Here is a 24,507-nt window from a genome sequence, read left to right as displayed (position 1 = left end):
GACTTTAAGGGCTAAGGCAATGATTAAGGAGGTTTAGGTAAGGATTAGGGCTGTCCCCGACTAAGGATTTGGATAGTCGACTATGATTGGCCGAAATTAGCCGATAGTCGACTATTAGTCGACTATGAAAAAAAAAAAGTAAACAAATTTTATAAAAAATTTTATCATTCCATTTGGGCTGTGGGGGGTGCTTAACACTTTGATTGCCAGCCATGCGGTGCGCCTTACCCCCGTTGAATGCCACCACACCCACTTCAATGATAGAGCTCTCATATTTGCAAACGCATAAACTATGTCTTAAATTATGTGTCTAATCTGGCCGTCGCTTATCAATGACTTGTTTGCAGTCAACATTGTCGAAACGGATTGTTTTTTAATCGGTTCATTTCCGTTTTATACCATTTTGAAAAACTGTTTTTTTTAAAGTTTCAGGAAAATATAAAGATTCTGTGATAAACGCCCTTTACTGGAATATTCTGGAATACACAAAAAACGTTGTAATTTTTCGGCCTATTTTAACGCTAGATTATCGATAGTATATGTGTACTTATGCACGCTATATAAGCGGGCTGAAAAATCGAATCTCTTATTTCCTGATCGCACACACACACATATGGCACACGCTGATATCTCTGTGAAAAAAGGTCTGATTATCCTAAGACTGGTAAAATAGATTCCTTACCTCAGATCAGATGTTCTCCAAAAAGATTATTCGAATTCCTGATCGCCATTCCAAATATCGATCGCGTTTATTGATCCAGCGCTGGGTACTGGAAATATGTATTCCACGCTGTTTTGCGGCTCGGCAATGACTTGGATCCTCTCGGGGGGCTTGCCGGAGAAGTAAAATGAGGAAGCTGGATTCCCCCCCCCCCCCCCCCCCCCCCCATGTGTTTCATTCAGTCTAATCCAATGGGGTGCAGTACAACAGGGAGAGACGATAGGGGGCGGTATTTTCCCAATGGAGCTCAGAGAGTTTGCAGCACTAACGTGAGACTAGATTGATGAAATATTAATTCAAATCGCTAATAAAAAAACGGTTGGCATGAACTAACGATAAATCTCGTCACTGGCACTCAAAGTGTTAATGTCTGAAGGAGTCAACGGAAGGCTTCTTGTCCTCTGCAAAAGCATTCAATTGGTCCACTGATGGATACATCTTGATATTTGTCTAGTCTAGTGTGTTCATTAGATGGGTTGAAATCCTCTTTCAGTGCCTCTGTGCCTGTTTTCTTAGGCAGTTAGCCTCTGGTATGCGTGCCATTAGCGTTAGCCACGATTCTAGGCCTCTTTTCTTTTGGAAAGAATGATGATTTTATTTTATTTATTTTTTTACTAAGAGGTTGGCAGTCGACTACGGCTCCTTTCGATCGATTAGTCGACTATTCGACTAATAGGAGTCAGCCCTAGTAAGGATTAATGATTAAGGTATGGTGTTAGGGTTGTGTACTAATATCAGCGATGGCCTTCTTGGCTTTCTTCTCAGGGTTAGGGTAAGGATTAACAGTTAAGGTAAAGATTAAGCAAATCCATAAGGACTAATTGTTAAGGCAAGAATGAATGGTTCAGGTATGGATTAATGGTTAAGGTAAGGGGTTAGGGGTGTGTACTAACATCAGTGATGGCCTTCTTGGTTTTCTCCACAGCAGAGCGGCTCTCCTCCGTGACCTCGTCCACCTCTCCAACCAGCAGGGACAGATCCGTCTCCAACTTCTTCTTATGATTCATCAGCCCTGAGTTCTGGAACATATCAATTGATTGATTGATTGATTGATTGATTGATTGATTGATTGATTGATTGATTGATTGATTGATTGTATTAACAGATTGCAGAATGGGTACAATACAGTACAGCTCAATACACACAATTGTTAAGGGGATGCAGACCAGAGAAAGACTTTCGTCTTGTTTACATCAGGGTCCCCCATTTTCAATTCATCATAACATATATGATATACCGTAAATCCTCAAATATAGGACGGGCCTTGTATTTACCTCAGCTGCAAAGAGCACCAGGCCTTTATTAGAGAGAGACTTATATAAGAGGCAGGCCTTAATTTCACAAACTGGCCAATTGTAATTGTGATTGATTGATTGATTGATTTTATTTAGACATAAACATAAACAGATCACATGAGTATTTGCTTTGTCAGGGTGAAACTGTGGTGGATTAACGTAATTCACACACTGAAGTTGGAACTGTCTATAGGTTGCGGGGTCCGGGACGATTTAGCGTGTGGTACCTTCTCGACTACGCGGCCTAGCCAATCAGAGAGCGTTGTCGGAAACAGAGGCTACGGAAAAATATCACGTACCTCAGTCGAATCGAGTTGCATTGATACAGTAACATGCAGTAGCTTTTGCTAACGCTATCATAGCCATCATGATCTGTAATGTCGACTGGACAACGCCAGCCCCGCCTGCCAACGCCATATAGATAGCGAACGTTAACATTTGCAAAACAAAGCCAACGTCATCCAGCTGACACCACAGATCTAGATATGACAACGTTAGCTAACGCTAAAGCTAACTCCAACGAGAGGGAAACGTTAATGTAGTCAGTGTAGCGGGAGGCAGCACTTAATTTGCATTGGCAAGAGTTTATCTCATTCTATATCACGGCACGAAAAATTTAAAATAAACGTATTTTTTGCGACCTTGTATTGGAATCCGGCCTGTATTTGTCTCCATGTATCAAACCCCCGGCTTATATAAGAGGCCCGTCCTTTATTCGAGTACCCTCCACTATTAGAGGATTTACGGTACATGACATACAGATAGACAATACTGCTACATCTATACATTTATGACATACCAGATTTACAAATACAGTATTGTTTGTGATACAAAAATAGTCTATAAAAGAGAGTATACATTTGACGAAGAAACTGTACATTGGAGGAGGTTGGGTAGGTGGGGTGGAGGGGGGGGGGGGGGGGGGGGGAAACTGTACATTGGAGGTGGTTGGGGGGGGGGGGGGGGTAACTGTACATTGGATTATCGACGAAATCCCTCTGGTGTTGTGGTCGTGGTATTCACTGACCTTTGGGAAGTATTTTGACATGTACATGGGTACCTTAGTCGTGTAGTGTATCTTGTAGACCAGGCCCATTGCAAGTTGCTGTACTCTGTCTACTCTACTTGCTTGGTCGGTCGTCCATACTAACCAATTGGCAGTGTTAGTGGGTGGGAAGCCGGCGGGGTGTCTATCCTGGTCGTTATAAACAGCGACTCCTACAGGTCGGTCGGGGCGCCTGCTCAGCGAGGGAGGGAACTGGGGGAAGTAGTGTGAGCCTCCCACGCGTTACGCTCCCCCAGTGAGTCCTCGCTGTCAGGTGAAAAGAAGCAGCTGGCTGACTCCACATGTATCGGAGGGGACATGTGATAGTATCTATCAACCCTCCCTAGACCGGCAGGTGGGGGGCAAATGCGCGCAACGACCAGGAAGGAGAGGGGAGAATTGGCATAACAACTAAAATTTGGATGGGAGAAAAATACAGAAAAAAGGAGCAGAAAAAGTAGGAAAAAAAATGTATCTAGTTCGTTGGTTGACTCTTTTTTATTACATTGGATGCCATTTTGTCACAGGAAAGACTTGCCTCTAGGATGGAACCTAGGTATGTAATTTCATCTTTCCTTGTGACAATATTGTCACCCACTGTAACTGAGAAGCCGTCGGTCTTGCTGAGTTTGTTATTTTAACCGAAGAGAATGGACTTTTACCCAGGTGTAATGATAGTTTGTTATCAGCGAGCCAGGTGCAGATTTTGCCTAGTTCAGAGCTGAGGGTTTTTTCAACCTGTAACTTGTTCTTGTCAGAGACCAGCAGGGCTGAGTCGTCCGCGAACAGGAACAAGTTGCAGTCACAAGCTGACGACATGTCATTTTTAGCTTGTAGCTTTTACAAGCTTTTAGCTTGTCAATCAGAATGGAGTGATTGACAGTGTCGAAATGCCTTTTGTAGGTCCAGCATGACCACCATGCCGCAGTATTTGCCCGCGTCCACCTCTTCCGTGTCCATCAATCAATCTATCAATCAGTCAGTGAGTCAATAATCATTCAGTCAAACAATATTTGTAATTCAATTGCCAAACAATTGATAAAACAATTAACAGTGTTAAGATATCTTGATGACATCACAAGTTCAAGTTTCAGTTGTTCATGTTCATGACTATCAATAAGTCCTTCTGTGTGTGTGTGTGTGTGTGTGTGCGTGTGTGTGTGTGCGTGTGTGCGTGTGTGTGTCCCACCTGTGAATTCAGCAAGTTGACTCTCTCTGCGGACTCCACCAGTTCGTGTTCGGCCATCTTGCGGACACGGTCGGTTTGTTCTAGAACGTTGCGCAGCTCCTCCCCCTCTGCGCTCAGCATCAAACAGCGCCGGTCCGTGAGAAGGATCTGTTCTTTGAACTGATTGGTTTGATGGAGGTTCTCATCTAACTCCATCTGGTGTTCTTTAACCTGAGAAGAGAGAGCTATCCCGTGTCACTATTGACCATGGAAACACTTATATTACATTATATTTGTAGTAAGCGATTCATCCAAAGATTATTTGATCAAATAATATGTGCATCTAAATTATTCAATTTCATCACCAAAAAAATAAACTGCCAATTGAAAAAAGCTAAAGCATGTTATACAGTAGATACTGTATGGTTATAGGTCCAGGTCTGGATAGGACGGCATCTATATACTGTGTATATAGATATATATACATATACTATATTATATATAGTATACCTGTGTTTGTATGTGTCATCTTATCCTCTGGCTCTATTATATTATATATATAGTATGGTATACCTGTATCTGTACTGTAGGTGTTGTATTATCCTCTGGCTCTATTATATAATATAATATTATTATTATTATTATATTATATTATATCATATCATATTATATATTATATTATATACCTGAATCTGTAGGTGTCGTATCATCATCTGGCTCTCTGCAGCCTGTCTATTGGCGTAACTCAGCTGAATCTCCATCTCATTGAGGTCTGCCTCCATCTTCTTCCTCAGACGAACGGCTTCACTACGATGACGGACCTCAGCATCCAGCCTGGTCTGCATCGTTTCCAGAGAGCGCTGGTGATTTCGCCTGGTGAACAACACTGGTATTAGCTAACTAGATAATTACTACAAAAATAATCTAGGTATATATTCTATATCGCTCAGGTAGTAAGTTAGGTATGTATGTATGTATGAAGGTAGTATCCTTTCAGAGAGTCAGTCAGCCAGGCAGTTAGCTGAGTAGGCATGTAGCCAAGGAAATAGTTAGGTAGTCAGTGATGTAGTTTGGTTTGTCAGTCAATTCACTTGGGGATTATTTTGGTTAGTTAGTAGCTAATGAGATGTATTTGCCAGTTGGTTAGTCAGCTAGGTGATTAATTAGAATTAAGATTTAGGTTTAGGGTTAGTTTACCTGGTAACTAAATTCTTCTCACAGATCACCTTGTCATCCTCAGTCTTGGTAGATAATAGTAATAGTACTGTAGTAGTTTAGTGTTTGGAAGTTAGTTATTGAGGTCTGTATTCACCTGAGGTTTTCCATCTCTTCCTCCTTCTCGGATATCTTCCTGTCGATCTCAGTCTTCACCTGCTGCAGCTCCAGTTGAACTCTGAGTGCCTTACCTTCCTCGTGTTCCAGAGTTCCCTGGAGTAACAGTCAAATACAATTACACCTGCATGGCAATGTACTGCAATGTAGTGTTTTAGGTAACACTTACTGTAGTTAGCATTTAGCACTTAGACTTGGGGGCGGGAGGGGGGGGGGGGGGGGGTCAATAATAATGATTAAATACCTCCTAGAAACTAATGAACAAATAGTTTATTCGAAAATTCAGCAACCCTGAATAATAATAATAATAACATTTTATTTGTATAGTGCTTCTCAAGAACCCGAAGTCGCTGACAGTAGGCAGAGAGAGAAACAAAGAAAAACAAAGAAACAAAAAGGAACATAAGACCACGGGGGAAACGGGGAAACAGCATGAGATACACAGAAACAGGCCCGATCACCAACGTTTTTAAGTTTGGATGACGGGACAGTGAGGGAAGCAGTGGAGGGCAGTGGCTCTGGTTTCAAGATTCAAGATTCAAAAGATTTATTCGTCACATACTGTACATACACGAGACATGTAGTGAAATGAAGGTGGCCATGCCCGCCTTGATTGTGCAAATAATAATAGAATAAAATAGAATAGATAATAAAATACACATAAGTACTAAGATAAAATACAATACAATGCTAAGCTTACGAATTAAGGTAATAATGAGTCCTATATACACTACTATACAATATACAGTTATACTATGTGTGTGTGTGTGTGTGTGTGTGTGTGTGTGTGTGTGTGTGTGTGTGTGTGTGTGTGTGTGTGTGTGTGTGTGTGTGTGTGTGTGTGTGTGTGTTCATGTGTGTGTGTGTGTTCATGTGTGTTCATGTGTGTTCATGTGTGCTTCTGTGTGGAGAGATCAGTGTTCAGTGTTCTGATGGCCTGGGTGAAGAAGCTGAGTCTGAGTCTCTCTGTTCTTGCTGCATGTACAGTATGCGGAGGCGCTTGCCCGACCGCAGCAGCTTGAACAGGCTATTGTTGGGGTGGTGAGGGTCCTTCATTATTCTGCAGGCTCTGGATTTGCACCTCCTATTGTATAAGTCCTGCAGGGGTGGTAGTGCAATACCTGGAGAATTATCCAGCGCCCTTCCTACAGAGATATTATTATTATTATTATTATTATTATTATTATTATTATTATTATTATTATTATAGAGGCACTTATTATACAAGTATTATTTATCATCTGGTGCCACCTAGTGGGCGGAGACGGAAACTGTGAACAGGTGGGCTGATTCAGCGTCTGTGTGACGCACTATTTAAGAGACACTCGTAGCCATAGGCCTGTAATGAGAAAAGCCCCATAGGCGATCTAACTGGCTAACGGTATGTTGTTGTCTCTTGTATGCGCTGTTTATGTTTGTAATTATCATTTGTATATGCATATGGCTAATTGAATGCTGTTTTCTTTCCCGTTTACATTATAATAACCTAGTTAGTTGTTCGCCAACAATCTCAACATTTGTATTTAGCGTCAGCTCAAAAACACAGAACCGGACGACACAAGTCGCTAGCGATAGCAGCAATAATACTTCTGGTCGGGGGGTTTGAAAATAAAAGAGCGACGTCTAAAACACCGGATAGACGTTTATTTATTTTGAAATTATTTTGCCAATTGAGTTAGTGTGACGGACCGCCCAAGCCGGAGGCAACGGCGACAGCCGGATTCGATACCGGTGTCTCTTGCGTTGGTGACGAGCGCAATGTCCGCTGCGCTACCCAGCCACCCAAAGACGTTTATTTTGTACATTATCTAACGTTAAAATGAACCTAAACTAACGTTACAACTAACCTAAACTAACGAACTAACAAACTAACTAAATATAACTATATTACACTATATACAAGAACACAAGCAAAAACAAACATAAACACGGCTATTATATGGGTTGTTATCAATGGGTTGGTTGAGAAGGGAAGTTTCATCTAGGGAACCTAGCTACATATGGGGTACAATGTTGCATAGGCTGCGCATAGCCGTTGCAGAAGTATAAATGCAGAGTGTCTGCAACATTGTTGCATTGTCGATGTTGCGTCACAGTTGCGTTGCAGTTGCCCGAGCATGTAGAGCCCTTACGCCGGTTCAGGATAGTCTGATTGAAACTAATACATTTTAATCACTTTTTCTCCTAGCATGGAGCACAGAGGAGCACAGACCTAGCATGTGGGAAATACAATCAACTATGCTATTTTAATCCAACAACCTAAATGGTTCACATATTTTGTGACAACATTTAGACAACAAACATCTTAATTCATATTTGATCTGCAATGCCTAGTTTAATTCAGTTTTATCTGAATTTCATGAGCCAGGCACACTGGAGCGCCTGTACATGAATACAACGCAAAACAAAATATAGAGGCGCGATAACTAACTAACTGGTTAGTTATAACTAACCTCTGCCTCCTCCAGAGCAGTTCTGATGTCACACTTCTCTACATCCAGGATCTTCTTCACCCTCTCCAGCTCATAGATCGTCTTCCCTCCCTGACCGATCTGATCTGCCAGGTCCAGGATCTCTTCTGGAGAGAAAACACACACATACTACAGTTAATATGTAAATAAAGAAAGAAATACATAAATAAATAAATCAACCAACCAACAAATCAACCAATCAGTCTGTCAGCCAGTTTGTTAGCTAGGTAGTCAGTCAGTCAGTCAGTCAGTTTGAATCTAGGTAGTCAATCAGTTTGTTAGCTAGGTATTCAGTCTGTTTGTTAGCTATGTACAGTAGTCGTTTGTTAGCTAGGTAGCCAGTCAGTTTGTTAGCTACAGTAGGTAGTCAGTCAGTCAGTTTGTTAGCTAGGTATTCAGTCAGTCAGTCAGTCAGTTTGTTAGCTACAGTAGATAGTCAGTCAATCTGTTTATTAGCTATATAGTTAGTGAGTCAGTCAGTTTGTTAGCTACAGTAGGTAGTCAGTCAGTTTGTTAGCTAGGTTGTCAGTCAGTTTGTTAGCTGGGTAGTCAGTCAGACAGTAATTTTTCTTTAGCTAGGTAGAGATAGTTATTTATAGTTCATTAATATCTCACATAGTCAAAAGTACATTCCCACTCCCTCTGTTCCATTGTCCCAAGTCTGTGTCCACACTAGGTGTCAAAATACATTGACCTAACGACCTGTGCCTGGCACCTTCGGCCTTTGGGCAGGCCAGCTGAGCATGACATCATATTCAGCAACATTCTCTCTCACACCATGGAGACAGTAAGTCTCGATAAATTAAGCAGTCAGCGGAATACCGCTTGACCTAGCAGCCTTTTGGGAACTGAGACCTTTGGCCAGGCTAAAACAGCCACTGAAGTCATCCCCAACCAAGTGTCAGATGACACACAAAACCGTATATAAACCGTGTCTGTTTGTGTTGATGGACACCTTGTTCCGCGGTGAGGCACTCCTGCGTGAGGCTCGACGCGGGCTTGGTCCCGGCTTCAGAAAGTAAACCCCAGTTGGCGATTAACCAACTTGAATCTACCCTGTCTCCTGTGTCTCAATCTCTGTTCAGCCGGCTCATAAATATCAATTAAAAGAACTCAGCTTTTTTATATTGTCAGTAGTCAGTCAATCAGTTTGTTAGCTAGGTAGTCAGTGAGTCAGTCAGTTAGTTAGCTAAAATAGGTACTAAGTCAGTCAGTTTGTTAGCTAGGGGTCAGTCAGCCAGCTGTATTGTGAAGTAGACATTTACAGACAGGACCTTGGAGGTTTTTGTTTTCTCGTTTGACGGTTTCCAGGTGGTCCAAAGCTTCTTCGTAACAGTTCTTCAGTTTGACGAGCTCAGTACTCAGACTGCGAGACTCTTTCTGAGACACGTCCAGCTCTGTCTGTGTCTCCTCGTACTTCTGTCTCCACTCACACAGCACCTGCAGAACAGAGTAAGTTCAAAGTTTTGGATCTCTGAAAGCTGAGAACTACTTTGGGGACACTGTGGAGTATGTTTCGGCATGTATTTATTGGAGCGTGGCCGCATTGGCTTGGTATTCGTTTTGTGGTTAACTAGCCAGAGCTGTGGGTATCCAGAGCCTGACAGATACTGGATTTTTGGGGCCGATGCCGATACCGATATTAGGGAGTAATATATTCCGATATCGGATTTAAAAGTACTTTAAAAGTAAATACTTTACTTTTGCCACCCTCCACCATCTGTAAAATAAAGAAAAAAAAGAAAATTGTGAGACATTAACAGTAATTATATTTGAGCTGTTACCAAACTAGTCTGCATTGCATGTTCTATTAAATTTTTGATTCTAAATAGCTTAATATTCACTAGGTAATAGGTAGGTGTATTAAATGAATTAACAACATAATGAGTGTAGTCACTAACAAAATGTCTGATGTCTTCTAATAACTTTAAACCACGTGTTCTCTACTCTATCAAGCTAGACGTCTGATGTCCTCTCTGCTAACTTTAAACCATGTATTCTCTTACTCTACTCAAGGTAGCTATGAGATTGTTATATGTAAACAATGGAGTTGGAGCGCTCTCCCCAGGCCATCAGGCTGCTAAACGAACAATGAATGAACACTACACAACAACAACCACCATAGATCCTCCCCTACACAACAACAACCACCAAACGCACATAGCACACACATCCACACGCACACACTCACTTTAAACAAACACACTGTAGCACCCACTCCACACACTTTATAGCACACACCCACTTTAAACAAACACACTGTAGCACCCACTCCCCACACTTTATATTTATTGATGAAGGATTGCACTACAACTCGTACACCTTACTGTAAATTGTACCTAAATTGTACCTCATCCCATTTCTGCTTTGCACTATATAGTACTGTACATTAGTACACTGCATAGTATTGTATATTATATGGTAACTCAGAACATTGTACATATGTCTATACCGAACACTGTGCCCTCATTTTCTTCTTCTAAACTACATGCTATACTATGTTATTTGATACTATCTTGTCTAGCACAGTCTCTGGAGCGTAACAGTAAGAAGCATTTTGTATGAAAGTATTCTGTACTTCTGTATGACAACTATTAAAGAAACTTGAGAAACTTGAAACTCTCTGCTGAACAAACTGTGATGACAACTAAATGGCCACAAGCATTTCTTCTCTGCATTATGTTCTGTACAAAAAGTTTTAATATCGGCACCTATCAGCCAACATATCGGCCAATACCGATATGTCTGTGATCGTCCAATTAAATCGGCTCCAGTATCCAGTATGAATTACAGCATGGATTGTGCTGAGAAACAACTCCTAGGGCTTGGGCTCCACAATTAAAGATCACTACTACTACAACCAACCAACCATCTAACCAACACATCATCCATCCAACCAACCATGCAACCAACCAACCAACCTGTGATTAAAACATAAAATATGTCCTTTTAGAATGATCTCAAAGTTATACAAAACAATTAAATATTAAAGTGATATAAGGTTTATTTTGGAGACAGTGATCGTTGCCTTGTTGGATTTACAGTAATTGCAGTCAGGAAAGCAGCAGCTGACTCAAGTTACTACCTGTCTAGCCTAATCAGAGGCAATTTGGAGCAGCTAGGCGCACTCGGAGGCAGAGACACTAGCAGCTTAACCTTGTAAGCCCTAGCCCTATTTTCTGAAAATCCTGGTATCTAGGGACATCTATGGATCTCAGGGAATGAAATATTGTGTCTGTTACTAGGCTTAAGTAAATTGTGATGAACCAAAGGAGAATATAATTTTTTTTTAAATCTTTGGCGGTGAATAACACCATGCTAAAAATTACCAGACATGAAAGATTGCCACTGAGCTCATTCAACAGCCGTGCCAATTCTCCCCTCCCCTGTCTTGAACGTTGCTCGCATGTGCCCCCCACTGGCCAGTTGTAGGGAGGATAGAAGCCCATCGCATGTCCCCTCCGATACATGTGTAGGCAGCCAGTCGCATCTTTTCACCTGCCAGCGCGGACTCTCATTTGGCGAGGAGTAACGTGTAGGAGGCTCACACCACCCCCGCCATTTTCCTGTCTCTGCTGTGCAGGCGCCCCAACCGACCTGTAGGAGTCGCTGTTTACAACGTCCAGATTACCACTCACGACTTCCCACCCGCTAACTCTGCCAATTGAGTTAGTATGACGGCTGGCCCAAGCCGGAGGCAACGCCGACAGCCGGAGTCGAACCCGGTGTCTCTTGTGTTGGTGACGAGCGCAATGTCCGCTGCGCCACCCATCCGCCCTGCCAAAGGATACTTTTATTAGAATTGTGCAGGGCTTACACAACGACAGCGGTGTACAAAGAAAAGAGGAGAATACTTTGTCTCAAAAAAGTGAAAGCAAAGGGGAGAATTCAAGTCACCAAAAACACGCTGTAGCATAATATATAAACTGAGCTGTATCACAAAATGGGGAAAGCAAAGGGGAGAAACGTTGTCTTCAAAACACATAACAAAAGAAACACGTCGGGCGACGGTGCTACATCAGCACATAGTAACGTTATACCAAAACGATAAGCAATGACACGATAATCAAAATATGAACGGGAATGAACTTATCCTCAGTGGCAAGGAGCGATAAGACATTAACAGGAATGCAGGATACTACTTACGGCCAGGTTCAGTGATCGACTGACAATCTCAACAGTAACCAGGAAGAGCATATAAAGCTCAAAACACGAACGGCGAATGAACTTATCCTCCGTGGCAAGGAGCGATAAGACATTAACAGGAATTAGGGATGTCCGATATTATCGGCCGACCGATATTATCGGCCGATATCGGCAGTAAAATGTGATATCGGAAAATATCGGTATCGGTAAAAAAAAAAAAAAAAAAACAATAACAATTTTTTTTTTTTTTTAAACCTTTATTTACACAGGCAAGCAAGTAAGAACCAATTCTTATTTTATTTATTGTCAAAAGTATGCATGTTGGTTTAATTCAACAACAAGAGATATGTAATGTTAATCTTTACTTTTTTAATTATCATATTTTGCACAGATAATGCTTACATTTAGAAAGCCTTTTGAATGCATCCAGTGAAATTATTAGTTACCTGAAATTATTCTGTTTTTTTGGGGGGAAACCCTGCATATATCGGTATCGGTTGATATCGGTATCGGTATCGGTATCGAAATTAAGAGTTGGACAATATCGGAATATCGGTATCGGTAAAAAAGCCAATATCGAGCATCCCTAACAGGAATGCAAGATACTACTTACGGCAAGGTTCAGTGATCGACTGACAATCTCAACAGTATGCATCGCGGCCTATTACTAGCCTCCCACGAATTACCCTAAACCGCTCTAAAACCATATTATTGCATCCATAGCTATAATATATATATATAGTTATAGCCCTGCAAACAAGGTGAGCGACTCCATAGGTTTAATGCGTTGGCAGCACATAGTCATATCCCGTTCCCAACGTGGCTGTCAATGAGTTAAGGCTCGGGTCTGACCCTGTCGAAGTTGCGTTGTCTCTTGTCCAGAGCCAGGGCAGCAGCGTTGGAGCGCTCCAGTTCAACCATCAGGTCTTCGATCTCTGTCGTCAGACGCAGCTTTGTCTTCTCCAAAGAAGAACATTTAGCGTGAGATGTTTCCACTGCTTCTTCTACTGTCTGTAGCCGCACCACCAACTTCTTCCTAGAAAACAACAACAACAACAACAACAACAACAACAACAACAACAACAACAACAACAACAACAACAACAACAACTTATCTTCCAGTCCTTTATTTCTTTATTTCTCATCCTTGGTCCTCTACTATCTATCGTATCCATCTATCTATCGTATCTATCTATCCAATCTCATTTGCTCTGGGAGATTTTCGAACCCCTGTCCCTGTCTCTCTGAGTTGATATATCGATATAGAGTTTCCAGTGACCGTTCTACCTCTTACTGGATATGAGCACCACTGGCCCCATAGATCAGCTTCATACCGCCTCCAACGTCAAACCATACCTGCTCTACCTCAACCTATTCTGAGTAGTTCTCCTTCCCCCCGGGGTAAATGGCCCTGAGCCATCGTCTTGTATCTCATCCTGTATAGGGAGGTGTAGTGGTTACGTCATTGGTGTTTCCCACTCTGTCCACCCTCTTTAAAATTGCCATGTATTTCCAATGGACCCATTTCTAAATCGTCTCGTTTAAAACAAATAAAGCATGAACATTGGCATGGTGTACCTTTCTGTGTCTATTCATCCACAATCTATAGCACAACATGAAAAAATTCGCAATTTATCCTAAAAGTAGCCAATGTTTATGTTTTCGTTCACTGAATAAAATCCCTTGTTGCTTGATATTGGTTGTCTGTGTCTCCCTCTTTGTCATCGCCGTATGGCCGGTTTGTGACAAGTGGGGGCTCGTCATATTTCGATTTGTCACCGTTTGTTTGGTTTTCATTGGCAATAGTAGTTTTGAGTGGGATATGCAGTTTTGAGTAGACATTTAATTTGATCGTTTGATTTGGTTGTTTGATTTGGCTATTTTGTTTGGTTATGTTTCAGCAGAGTTGGTCCTGCAGTTGGCATAGACGAGCAGGTGTCAACTGTCAGCTGTGATTGTGATTGTGTGTGATTGGTGCATACATTTGGGCTTGTGTGTGAGTCGCTCTGTGTAGGTATTAGTAGCGCAGTCCGTGGACTCGCTGTTTTGTTTTTTTTATTTGTTTTTCTGTGGTGTGCGGTTAGCAGCATTTGTCTCGGGTACACATCTAGAGCTGTCAGGTGGGTAACCTAACCAGCTTGCTGGGGGCCTAACCGGGCTACTAGGTAAGTGTTTAATATCCCACCGCTAATCCACATGAAGACTAGGGTGAGTAATGATAGTTTCGTTTCTGATAGGCAGTCTATGTAGACAGGGACTTCCGCATATTCCTTTTGTACGCGCTAGTTGACTTGGCAGCACTGTCTGTTGGTTTGGAATTTTGTATATATATTTTTTTTGTGTTTCTCTGCAGTAGACTAGGCTATTATGGCCGGAATAGAGGATTTAGTTGCTTCCCCATGTGAAGAGCTTCTGGAGCATTGCACTAAAGAGTAAGACCAGCTTCTTAGAATTAGTGAAAAGTATGACATTGATATAAGTGGTCTGAGTGATAAACATACAGGGAGTACACATTGGGTGCCAACAACGAGATATCTTGTTATTGGCCACCATGCGTTGGTTGCCAATAACGAGATCTCTCGTTATTTAATCGTTATTTCTTTTATTAGCGATATCCATTCATTTTTCATCCGTCCAGCCTGACATTATTATTGGGAATGGCTCTGAGCTCGAAAAGGGCAAATACCGCCCCCTATCGTCTCCCGGATGGAGATCATTGGATTGGATTGAGTGAAAAAGTGCATCAGAGAAAAACTCCGCCCCAGGGTTTCCCCACCTCTGCCAAGCAGTGTCGTGTTACCAGATACACTGGCGAGGCTGGAAGCAGCTTGGATCATGCGTTTCGGACTATAACGTTGGATCAATAAACGCGATCAATATTTGGAATGGCGATCATGAATTGGATTCATCTTTTTGCAGACCATCTGATCTGAGGTAAGGAATCTATGTTACCAGTTTTGGGTTAATCAGAGTTGTTTTTCACAGATTTCACAACGTGTGTGTGAGTGTGTGTGTGGCGTTAGGCACTGAGCACGGCACGAATAAAATATTTTTCAGCCCGCTTTTGTATCGTGCATAAGAACACAAATACTCTCGATAATCTAGCGTTTATTTGAAAACTATTCATAAATCAGCCGGAAAATGACAACGTGTTTTGTGTATTTCAGTAAATGGCTATTTTCGCAGAATTTCTCTGAAATTACTAGAACTCTTGGAAACTATACTCATATTCAAAACGGTATAAAACGGAAATGTACTGATGAAAAAACAATCCGTTTCGTACATGTTGACTGCAAGCAAGTCCTTGATAAGCGACGGGTGTATTAGACACATAGCCAATAATTTAAGATATAGTTTATGCGTTCGCAAATGTGCTCGCCCTCCCATTCATTAACATGGTGGCATCCAAGCGATAAATCAATGTGTTAAGGACTGTGGTTAGACAGCAGTTGTTTGATAAAGGCATACTAGTGGCTAAGGAAGAGGGACTGGATCGGTCGCGAGTAGCACTGTCAGGTGCGGTTCTGTCGGGTAACTTAACCTTTGAGCAGCAAAAAGAGTTGCTTTTATTACAACTGTCTCATGACAAAGAGAAACACAAGTGGATAAGGAAGTGGAAAAGCATAGAATGGAAGTGGAAATGCATAAGATGGAGATGGATAAGAAAGTGGAAATTGAGCGTTTGTGGCGTGCGACAGAACAAGCAAAAATGGATTTGCAAACTGTCAGGTTGGAGCTAGTTAGAGACGGTAAGCTCTCGGTGGATGTTTTGTGAGGGTAAGTATTATGGACGGTGTCCTTATGTATATATATATATGGGGGTTATGTATGTTATCTGTTGTGTATATAGGCATGTTTTGGTTGTTCTGTTTTTGTCTTCCTCCTGTGTAACATATCCCATCCTCAGGTGTCTCCCAGTTGCAGCAGCAGCTGGTCAATCAGCAACTCACCCCAGTGCAACGGCAGCTGAAGCTGATCTGCAATCAACATCCACTCCCCCTTTATATATCCCATTTTGTGCAGTGTTAGTTAGCTTTTTTGGCTCATTGTGGTGGTGGGTGTCTCTCTGTGTTAATGTGCTACTATAGCACTCTGTGTTCTGGTTCTTAGGTATATAGAGCAGTGGCTCTTCAGAGGTAAAAGCTCTGGTTCTTAGGTATATAGAGCAGTGGCTCTTCAGAGGTAAAATATCTGGTTCTTAGGTATATAGAACAGTGGCTCTTCAGAGGTAAAAGCTCTGGTTCTTAGGTATATAGAGCAGTGGCTCTTCAGAGGTAAAAGCTTTGGTTCTTAGGTACATTTGGTAGAGCTGGTGAAAGCTCAGGTTCACTTCATTGTGTTTTGGTGTTCTTTATAGTTTGCCGTACATTTCTGTATTAACCCTTTGTATATTTGTTTCCCTTGTGTCACCCAGCCTATGGTGATTCTTTCTTGTGTATTAATCTTTTGTTTCTCACACAGGGACATTGAGGACAGGAAGATACCCTGGGTCTACATTTTTGCATCACGTAGGTGACCTGATGTTAAAGACACCAGCTTTAGAGTGAGCACCACCACCTGTACTTTTGGGCGTTCAGTGCCTGTAAAGGGGGGTGGGTTTTCATTTCCTTTTGTATTTTATTTGGTGCCACTAGGTAGTCCTCCTTGCTCTCTGTGTTGCTGTGTTTTGGTTATTTTGTGAAATAAATACTATTATTTTGCCAATTGTTTCATAGTTTTGTGTCACTACACCCTCACCTAACGTGTCTGTGGCCTTGTGTTGCGTCCCCTTACTGGGGTGCGTAACAGTAAGAAATGTCATCTTCAAAATCGAGGCCTTCCGATATTGTGAGTAATTTGCGGCTCTTACCTAAATTCAATGAAGAAGATCCGGATGTGTTTTTTTCTCTCTTTGAGAATAGCGGAGGCAAGGGAATGGTCAGATTCGGATCAAACATTATTATTACAATGTGTGTTGTCGGGAAAAGCACAGGAGGCATATGCGGCTTTAGGCAATGATAATCTATCCTATCCGTCAGTTAAGACTGCTGTACTGAAGGCCTATGAGTTGGTCCCAAAGGCATATCGCCAGCGTTTCAGGACGTGGGAAAAGGGGGTTAATTAAACGCATATGGAATTTGCGAGGGAGCTGACGAATCATTGTAATCGTTGGTATATGGCCTCGAGTGTGGATGATTTTGAGAGTCTGTGTGATTTGGTCACCTTGGAACAGTTTAAAAACTCTCTGCCCAGCGGGGTTGCCACATACCTTAACACTTTGAGTGCCGTTCACGTAGATAAACGTTTCTGTCGTCCGATCGCTGAGTGCCAAAAAACGTAGATCTACGTTTCTGTTTTGTTATTTCTTTTATTCGCTATTGGCATTCATATTTCATCCAGGAAGCCTCCGGGAGCCAGCTGGACTCTGTCTGATATTGCAACGCCTCAATACCGCCACCTGGTGGATTTCGGGCGAGTTACACTCCACTCTAAACCGGAAGTGGCGCTCGGTGCATCGGGGAAAAGACTCTGCCAGAGATATGTTGTAACGTGGATCAATATACACACTCGAGTGCATGGGATCGCTTTGGAGACGCAAGAATCAATATGCTTTCGGCGTTTATTGCGTCATACAAACGGAAAATGGATCTAGCAGATCGACGTCAAATAATTGGAATTTTCTTTCTCCAGACGCATCGGCCAGAGGTAAGCGGAACCTAACGTTATTTCAAGCTCGATTGTCCATCTATTTCATTGCAATCTGTCCGATCTACGTATGGTGTCTTACTAAAGAAAGACGTTAGTGACAATCAAGGAATCATAAACGACCCCCCCCCTTTCCTTCACGCATGATGGAGCATAATGTATAGCGATCATATGCATTTAAAATGTTTAATATAGCGTGTATAGGAACGAAACGCCAATCGATAATGTATAATACGCGCCGGGGCCTATAGCGCGGGTTCTAGGAATTACTGCTATACAGTCTAAAAACATACTTATATTCTCGACGGTACTAACACGACAATGTATGAATGGAAAAATATAACGTTCCTACATCCGGAACGATAGATACCCGATGTTGAATGGGCCATAGTAATGTCGATATAGCTATAATATTTAAAAAGTTATAGCCCTGCAAAGAAGGTTACAGCACTGGCAGAGAGTGGCATAATATGGGCATATGCATGGCACCCAATGTGTTAATGAGCGTAAAGTTACAACTGTTACTGAGGATGCGGGATTGGCTGACAAATACGTGCTCATTCATAAAAGCCGGCCCAGTGAACCTTGTGCGTAAAAACGGGTATGGAAGGGCACCTGCACGCTCTGTTTTTCTTTCAGGTAAGGGGTCTCGCGGAGCGTTTGAGAAAGGAGATAATGTGTGCCACTACTGCCGTGAGGCAGGCCATTGGAAGTCTTACCTGGCTTCCTCTAGTTCCTCAGTCTTCTGCACAGTAGTAGTATTAGGCCAATTACTTAAACATTTTCTTTACAAACATAGCCACAACACTGGTTAATAAACTACCCTCCCACTCAGGGCATTTTGGGGTAGAACACATCCTAGCCTTCTACAAAAACCTAGGGGTCCGCAAAGACGACTCGAAATGGTAACAACAGATGAGGTGCTCAAAAAACTGAGCGCCCTCCAACCTAACAAGGCCACTGGCCATGACAATATCCCCTCCAAATTCCTCAGAGACTTAGCAGCCGCCATCATTCCAGTCATCAGTCATCATCACCCACATAATAAACCTCTCCATAAAACGGGTATGTCCCCAAAATTGCAAGAGTTACCCCCCTGCACAAAAAAGGCAGCAAATTAGACCCAGGCAACTACCGCTCTGTTTCTATTCTTACCTCTATCTCAAAAGTCATGGAAAATATTGTCTACGAATAGGTCGAAAAGTACCTTGCAGAAAAAAAGCTAATCTATGAATTCCAATCTGGCTTCAGAACATCCCACTCCACTGACACATGCCTTCTCTATTTGAACGACCACATCAAACAAGAGGTGGACATGGGCAAATACTGCGGCATGGTCATACTGGACCTCCAAAAGGCTTTTGACACTGTCAATCACTCCATTCTGATTGACAAGCTAAAAGCAATTGGTTTTGATAGTTCATCAGTGAGCTGGATGCAATCCTACCTGGAGGGGAGAGAACAGATGGTGGATGTAAACGGTACACTATCCCCCCCCTCCCAGTAAACTGTGGTGTTCCACAAGGAAGCATACTAGAACCGTTAATGTTCCTAATTTATGCAAATGACATGTCATCAGCTTGTGACTGCAACTTGTTCCTGTTCATGGACAACTCAGCCCTGCTGGTCTGCAGGTTGAAAAAGCCCTCAGCTCTGAATTCGGCAGAATCTGCACCTGGCTCGCCGATAACAAACTATCATTACACCTGGGTAAAACAGAGTCCATTCTCTTTGGATCAAATAACAAACTCAGCAAGGCCAACGGCTTCTCTGTTACAGTGGGTGACAATATTGTCACAAGGAAAGATGAAATGACCTACCTGGGTTACATCCTAGAGGCAAATCTTTCCTGTGACAAAATGGCAACCAATGTAATAAAAAAAAGTCAACCAACGAACAAGATTCTTGTACTGGATCTCCTCTCTGGTAAACAAGAATACCCTGAAGACTCTAACAGGAGCACTCATTCAAGGGTACTACAACTATGCTTGCATCTCATGGTACCAAAGCACATCAAAGGCACTAAAAACAAGACTACAAACATCACAAAACAAACTGGTCAGACTACTGCTTGACCTTACTCCTAAAACCCTCCTCACCCTGCCCATTTTGACAACCTAGGATGGCTTAGAGTAGATGACAGAGTACAGCAACTTGCAATGGGCCTGGTCTACAAGATACACTACACCACTAAAATACCCATGTCGAAATACTTCCCAAAGATCAGTGAATTCCAACACCAGAGGGAGTTCCACAAATCATGTTCAACCCAGATTCGGCTCAAACAAGGGACTAAACATGTTTCGCAAATATGCCACAACAATGTGGAACGCCCTACCCACAGCCGTAAAATAATGTGGATCCCTACCCTTCTTCAAAACCACTCAAGGAGCACCTACAGGAGGCTGCAATTTGAAACTGGCCCCAGTAAATGTCCAAAACCCCCCTCCACCCACCCACCCAACCCCCTCCAATGTACAGTTTCTTCCCCCTCAAATGTATATATGTATATATTTTCTTTTAGGATCTCTGTCTCTTAACACATTGGTCGCCAAAAACGGCTTACGACCTGTTTGCCCGCCATGTGTTGAACGCCAGAACGGCGAAAGCCGTTTTTGAAATCAATATTTCATTTTTTCACCATGGCATTCATAATTCATCCAGCCAACCTCCGGGACTGCAGCGGGACCCTGAATGAGATTGCAATGCCTCAATACCGCCGCCTGGTGGATGGTCGGGCGAGTTACACTCTCGGCAAAACCGGAAGTTGTGATCGGTGCGTTGAGGAAATCCCTCCGGCAGTAATATCTTGCTACGGGACTACAGACAAACACTGGCGTGCATTTGGATCGCTTCCATAATGCAATAATCGATATGATTTCGGCGTTTATTGTGCCATACAAACCGGAAATGGATCTAGGCGATCGCATCAAATAATTGGGATATTTTTCTTCCAGTCTCATCGGTGAACGGTAAGAGGACAGTAATGTTATTTTCAGCCCGATTGTGCGTTTCTTTGTTTGCAAACAGTCTGATCAATATATCAACCCATACTACATAAAGCCGTTACTGACGATAAAGGAATTATAGACGACCCACGCCCCCCCTTTCCTCCACGCATGATGAAGCATAATGTATACCGATCATATACATTTAAATTTTTTAATTTACGTGTATAGGAAAGAAACGGCAATCGATAATCTATCATATGCGTTTGGGCCTATAACTAGCGTTTTTGGAATTACAGCAGAAAATCTTATAAACATACTTATATTCAAGACGGTATTAACACAACAATGAATGAATGAAAAAATATAACGTTCCCCCATCCGGAACGATAGATAATCGATGTTGAATGGGCCATAGTAATGTCAACAATACAATTTTAAAAGTTATAGCCCTGCAAAGAAGGTAAACATCTCCATAGGCTTTCAACGGTGGCAGACTGGGTACTTTGATGGGTACAATGGCTGGCAGTCAATGTGTTAAACAGTACTGTATATTTGTATATCTTGTATGTCATAAATGTCTGGATGTAACAGTACTGTATATCGTGTATTAGGGATGTCCCGATCCGATCACGTGATCGGGATCGGGGCCGATCACGTGATTTTCCGAAGATCGGGATCGGCAAAAAAAATAAATAAAAAATCTGCCATTTTTTTTTTTTATTCAACAAACATGACCATGTTCACGTCTTAAACTCATACTGAGGCCTTAGTTTTGGTTTTAAATTGCATATCATCATTCATTTATTTATTGTCACACAGAGCAGAAGAATTTTGCCAAAACAAACCAATAGTATCCAGCTGCAGAACGGCAGACCAGCCGCACTCTCAGACCCAAATACATTTATTTTTAATTTTAAATTTTTTTAATCCCAATTTCTCACATTACATTCACCCTGAATGTTGACGTTATCCAGGTGAAAAATTTACTTCATGAATCATTTGATGTATAATTAAATCAAAGGAAATGCGTTTGGGTCTGAGAGTGTGGCTGGTCTGCCGTTCTGCAGCTGGATACTATTGGTTTGTTTTGGCTAAATTCTTCTGCTCTGTGTGACAATAAATAAATGAATGATGATATGCAATTTAAAACTAAGGCCTCAGTATGAGTTTAAGACGTGAACATGGTCATGTTTGTTGAATAAAAAAATTAAAATAAAAAAAAAATATTTAATTTTTTATTTTTTTTGATCAGATCGGGAAATATCGGTATCGGTAGATACTCAAAATCACATGATCGGGATTGGATCGGGAGCAAAAAAAAACGTGATCGGGACATCCCTATCGTGTATGTCATAAATGTCATGATGAATTGAAAATGGGGGACCCTGATGTAAACAAGACGAAAGTCTTTCTCTGGTCTGCATCCCCTTAACAATTGTATGCATTGAGCCGTACTGTATTGTACCCATTCTGCAATCTGTTAATAAAGTTTTCAATCAATTAAAAACTGTAGTAGTATTAGTAGTAGTACTGTAGTAGTATCTTACTCGGCTTCCTCTAGTTCCTCAGTCTTCTGCACAGTATCAGTAACAGTAGTAGTACTGTAGTATTATCTTACTTGGCTTCCTCTAGTTCCTCAGTCTTCTGCACAGTATCAGTAACAGTAGTAGTACTGTAGTATTATCTTACTTGGCTTCCTCTAGTTCCTCAGTCTTCTGCACAGTATCAGTAACAGTAGTAGTACTGTAGTATTATCTTACTCGGCTTCCTCTAGTTCCTCAGTCTTCTGCACAGTATCAGTAACAGTAGTAGTACTGTAGTATTATCTTACTTGGCTTCCTCTAGTTCCTCAGTCTTCTGTACAGCATCAGTCTCATATTTGACCCTCCACTGGGCCACCTGTGAGTTGGCTTTAGACAGAGCTCTCTGCAGCTCTGCCTTGCCTTCCTGTTCCTCTTCAAATTGCTCCCTCAGCAGGCTGCACTCATGACGGGACGCCTCCACCGCATGGGCCAGGGCCACCTTCGCCTAACACACACACACACACACACACACACACACACACACACACACACACACACACACACACACACACACACACACACACACACACACACACACACACACACACACACACACACACACACACACACACACACACACACACACACACACACACACACACACACACACACACACACACACACACACACACACACACACACACACACACACACACACATTTACACATAACCCCTAATACCCACGCAGTACCCTAGTGTCTCTCACATAGGCCTTTCACACCGGCCGGAGCCGGTTCCCGAACGTAATCTCGAACCGGCCGGTGCGTTCACACCGGGAATAATTGGTTCAGAACATGAAAAATCGGTGCTCAGTGTTTTCTTAGGGCCGAACTAAAGCCTCCGTAATGTTCTGTACCAATTATTCCCGTGTGAACGCGCCCGGCCGGTTCGAGATTACGTTCGGGAACCGGCTCCGGCCGGTGTGAAAGGCCTAACAGTGTCAGTAATATTCAGTTATACATCAGACAAATCAACTTTTTTTTACACGTCACATCACATGCCTCCTCCGATACATATTGGAGTCGCCAGCTGCTTCTTTTCACCTAACAGCTAGGAGTTTCACTGGGAGAGCATAATGCGAGCAGATGTTCATGCTATCTCCCCCAGATCCCCTCCCTGCTGATCAGGCGCCTGACCAACCAGTAGGAGTTGCTGTTGCAACGACCAGGACTCACACTTCACCAGCTTCCCACCTGTGAATTGTGTTCATAGGGATGACTCACTAAGCCGGAGGTACCACTGCTACCCACATTCTAACTGTCTTGTAGAATGACATTTTGTCTAATGAAAGAGTCAGTGCTGCCTGCCTGTTGTTTCAACTATTTTGGTTCTTGAAATACACATTTTATAGCTAAGTTTTAACATTGAAGGGAATGGACACCTTCACAGCAAAGTGAATAGGGTGCTTATCATTTCCACTTCAAATATCTAAATAAAAACAAAACGCTGGTGCAGGTGCTTTGTGGATAGAATGAAATTACTCCAAGTTTCTGAAAAAATTAGATAGGCTTCTTAAAATGGGTGGAATATCCCTTTAAGAGGAAATCCTTTACATACAAATTAGCTACTTAAGGTGAAATTGAAGGGGAAATGAAGCTCGAGTCAGGACCCAAGTGACAAATCAGATAGACTGTAAGAAAAAAAGCTGCAAGAAAACCGTAAATATCTGGCATCAATGGTTGCCAAATACTTACTGTCAAATTACAGTCAAATCAAATAGATTTACAGATTACAACTATGGATGTTCGATATTGGCTTTTTTACCGATATCCGATATACCGATATTGTCCAACTCTTAATTTCCGATAATACTAACTGCTGCAGGCTCGGAGCTAACCGGAGCTAACACAGAACAGGATGGTAAAGCAAATATAATGACTTCCTTTCTGGGGTTTTCAAAATAAAAGTGCAATGTTTATAGCAGCGGAAAATGTTTATTTTGTACATTATCTAACGTTAACACAAACATAAAATAACTTTAGGTTAGTTGTAACGTTAGTTTAGGTTCGTGTTAACGTTCGATAATGTACAAAATAAACATTTTCCGCTGCTATAAACGTTGCACTTTTATTTTGAAAACCCCAGAAAGGAAGTCATTATATTTGCTTTA

The 24,507-nt window shown here is 42.0% G+C and overlaps 1 protein-coding gene across 1 annotated transcript in view; it reads right to left on the bottom strand.

The window, feature by feature from the left end:
• The window catches only part of LOC311243993 (myosin-7B-like), a gene marked incomplete at both ends in the record, with an annotated part of 128,528 nt that overhangs the window by 14,617 nt on the left and 89,404 nt on the right, over nucleotides 1-24,507 (bottom strand). Inside the window, 8 exons of the mRNA XM_084333401.1 lie at nucleotides 1,615-1,740; nucleotides 4,251-4,460; nucleotides 4,916-5,102; nucleotides 5,542-5,657; nucleotides 8,015-8,139; nucleotides 9,307-9,472; nucleotides 13,031-13,214; nucleotides 22,646-22,842. Of these exons, the coding sequence (XP_084189527.1) occupies nucleotides 1,615-1,740; nucleotides 4,251-4,460; nucleotides 4,916-5,102; nucleotides 5,542-5,657; nucleotides 8,015-8,139; nucleotides 9,307-9,472; nucleotides 13,031-13,214; nucleotides 22,646-22,842 (1,311 nt within the window). The remainder of the gene's footprint in view (nucleotides 1-1,614; nucleotides 1,741-4,250; nucleotides 4,461-4,915; nucleotides 5,103-5,541; nucleotides 5,658-8,014; nucleotides 8,140-9,306; nucleotides 9,473-13,030; nucleotides 13,215-22,645; nucleotides 22,843-24,507) is intronic.

This window comes from Notolepis coatsorum (genome assembly GCF_963971535.1).
Source record: "Notolepis coatsorum genome assembly, chromosome: 17".
Lineage (NCBI taxonomy): Eukaryota > Metazoa > Chordata > Actinopteri > Aulopiformes > Paralepididae > Notolepis > Notolepis coatsorum.
This window is presented reverse-complemented; position numbering and strand designations above follow the sequence as displayed.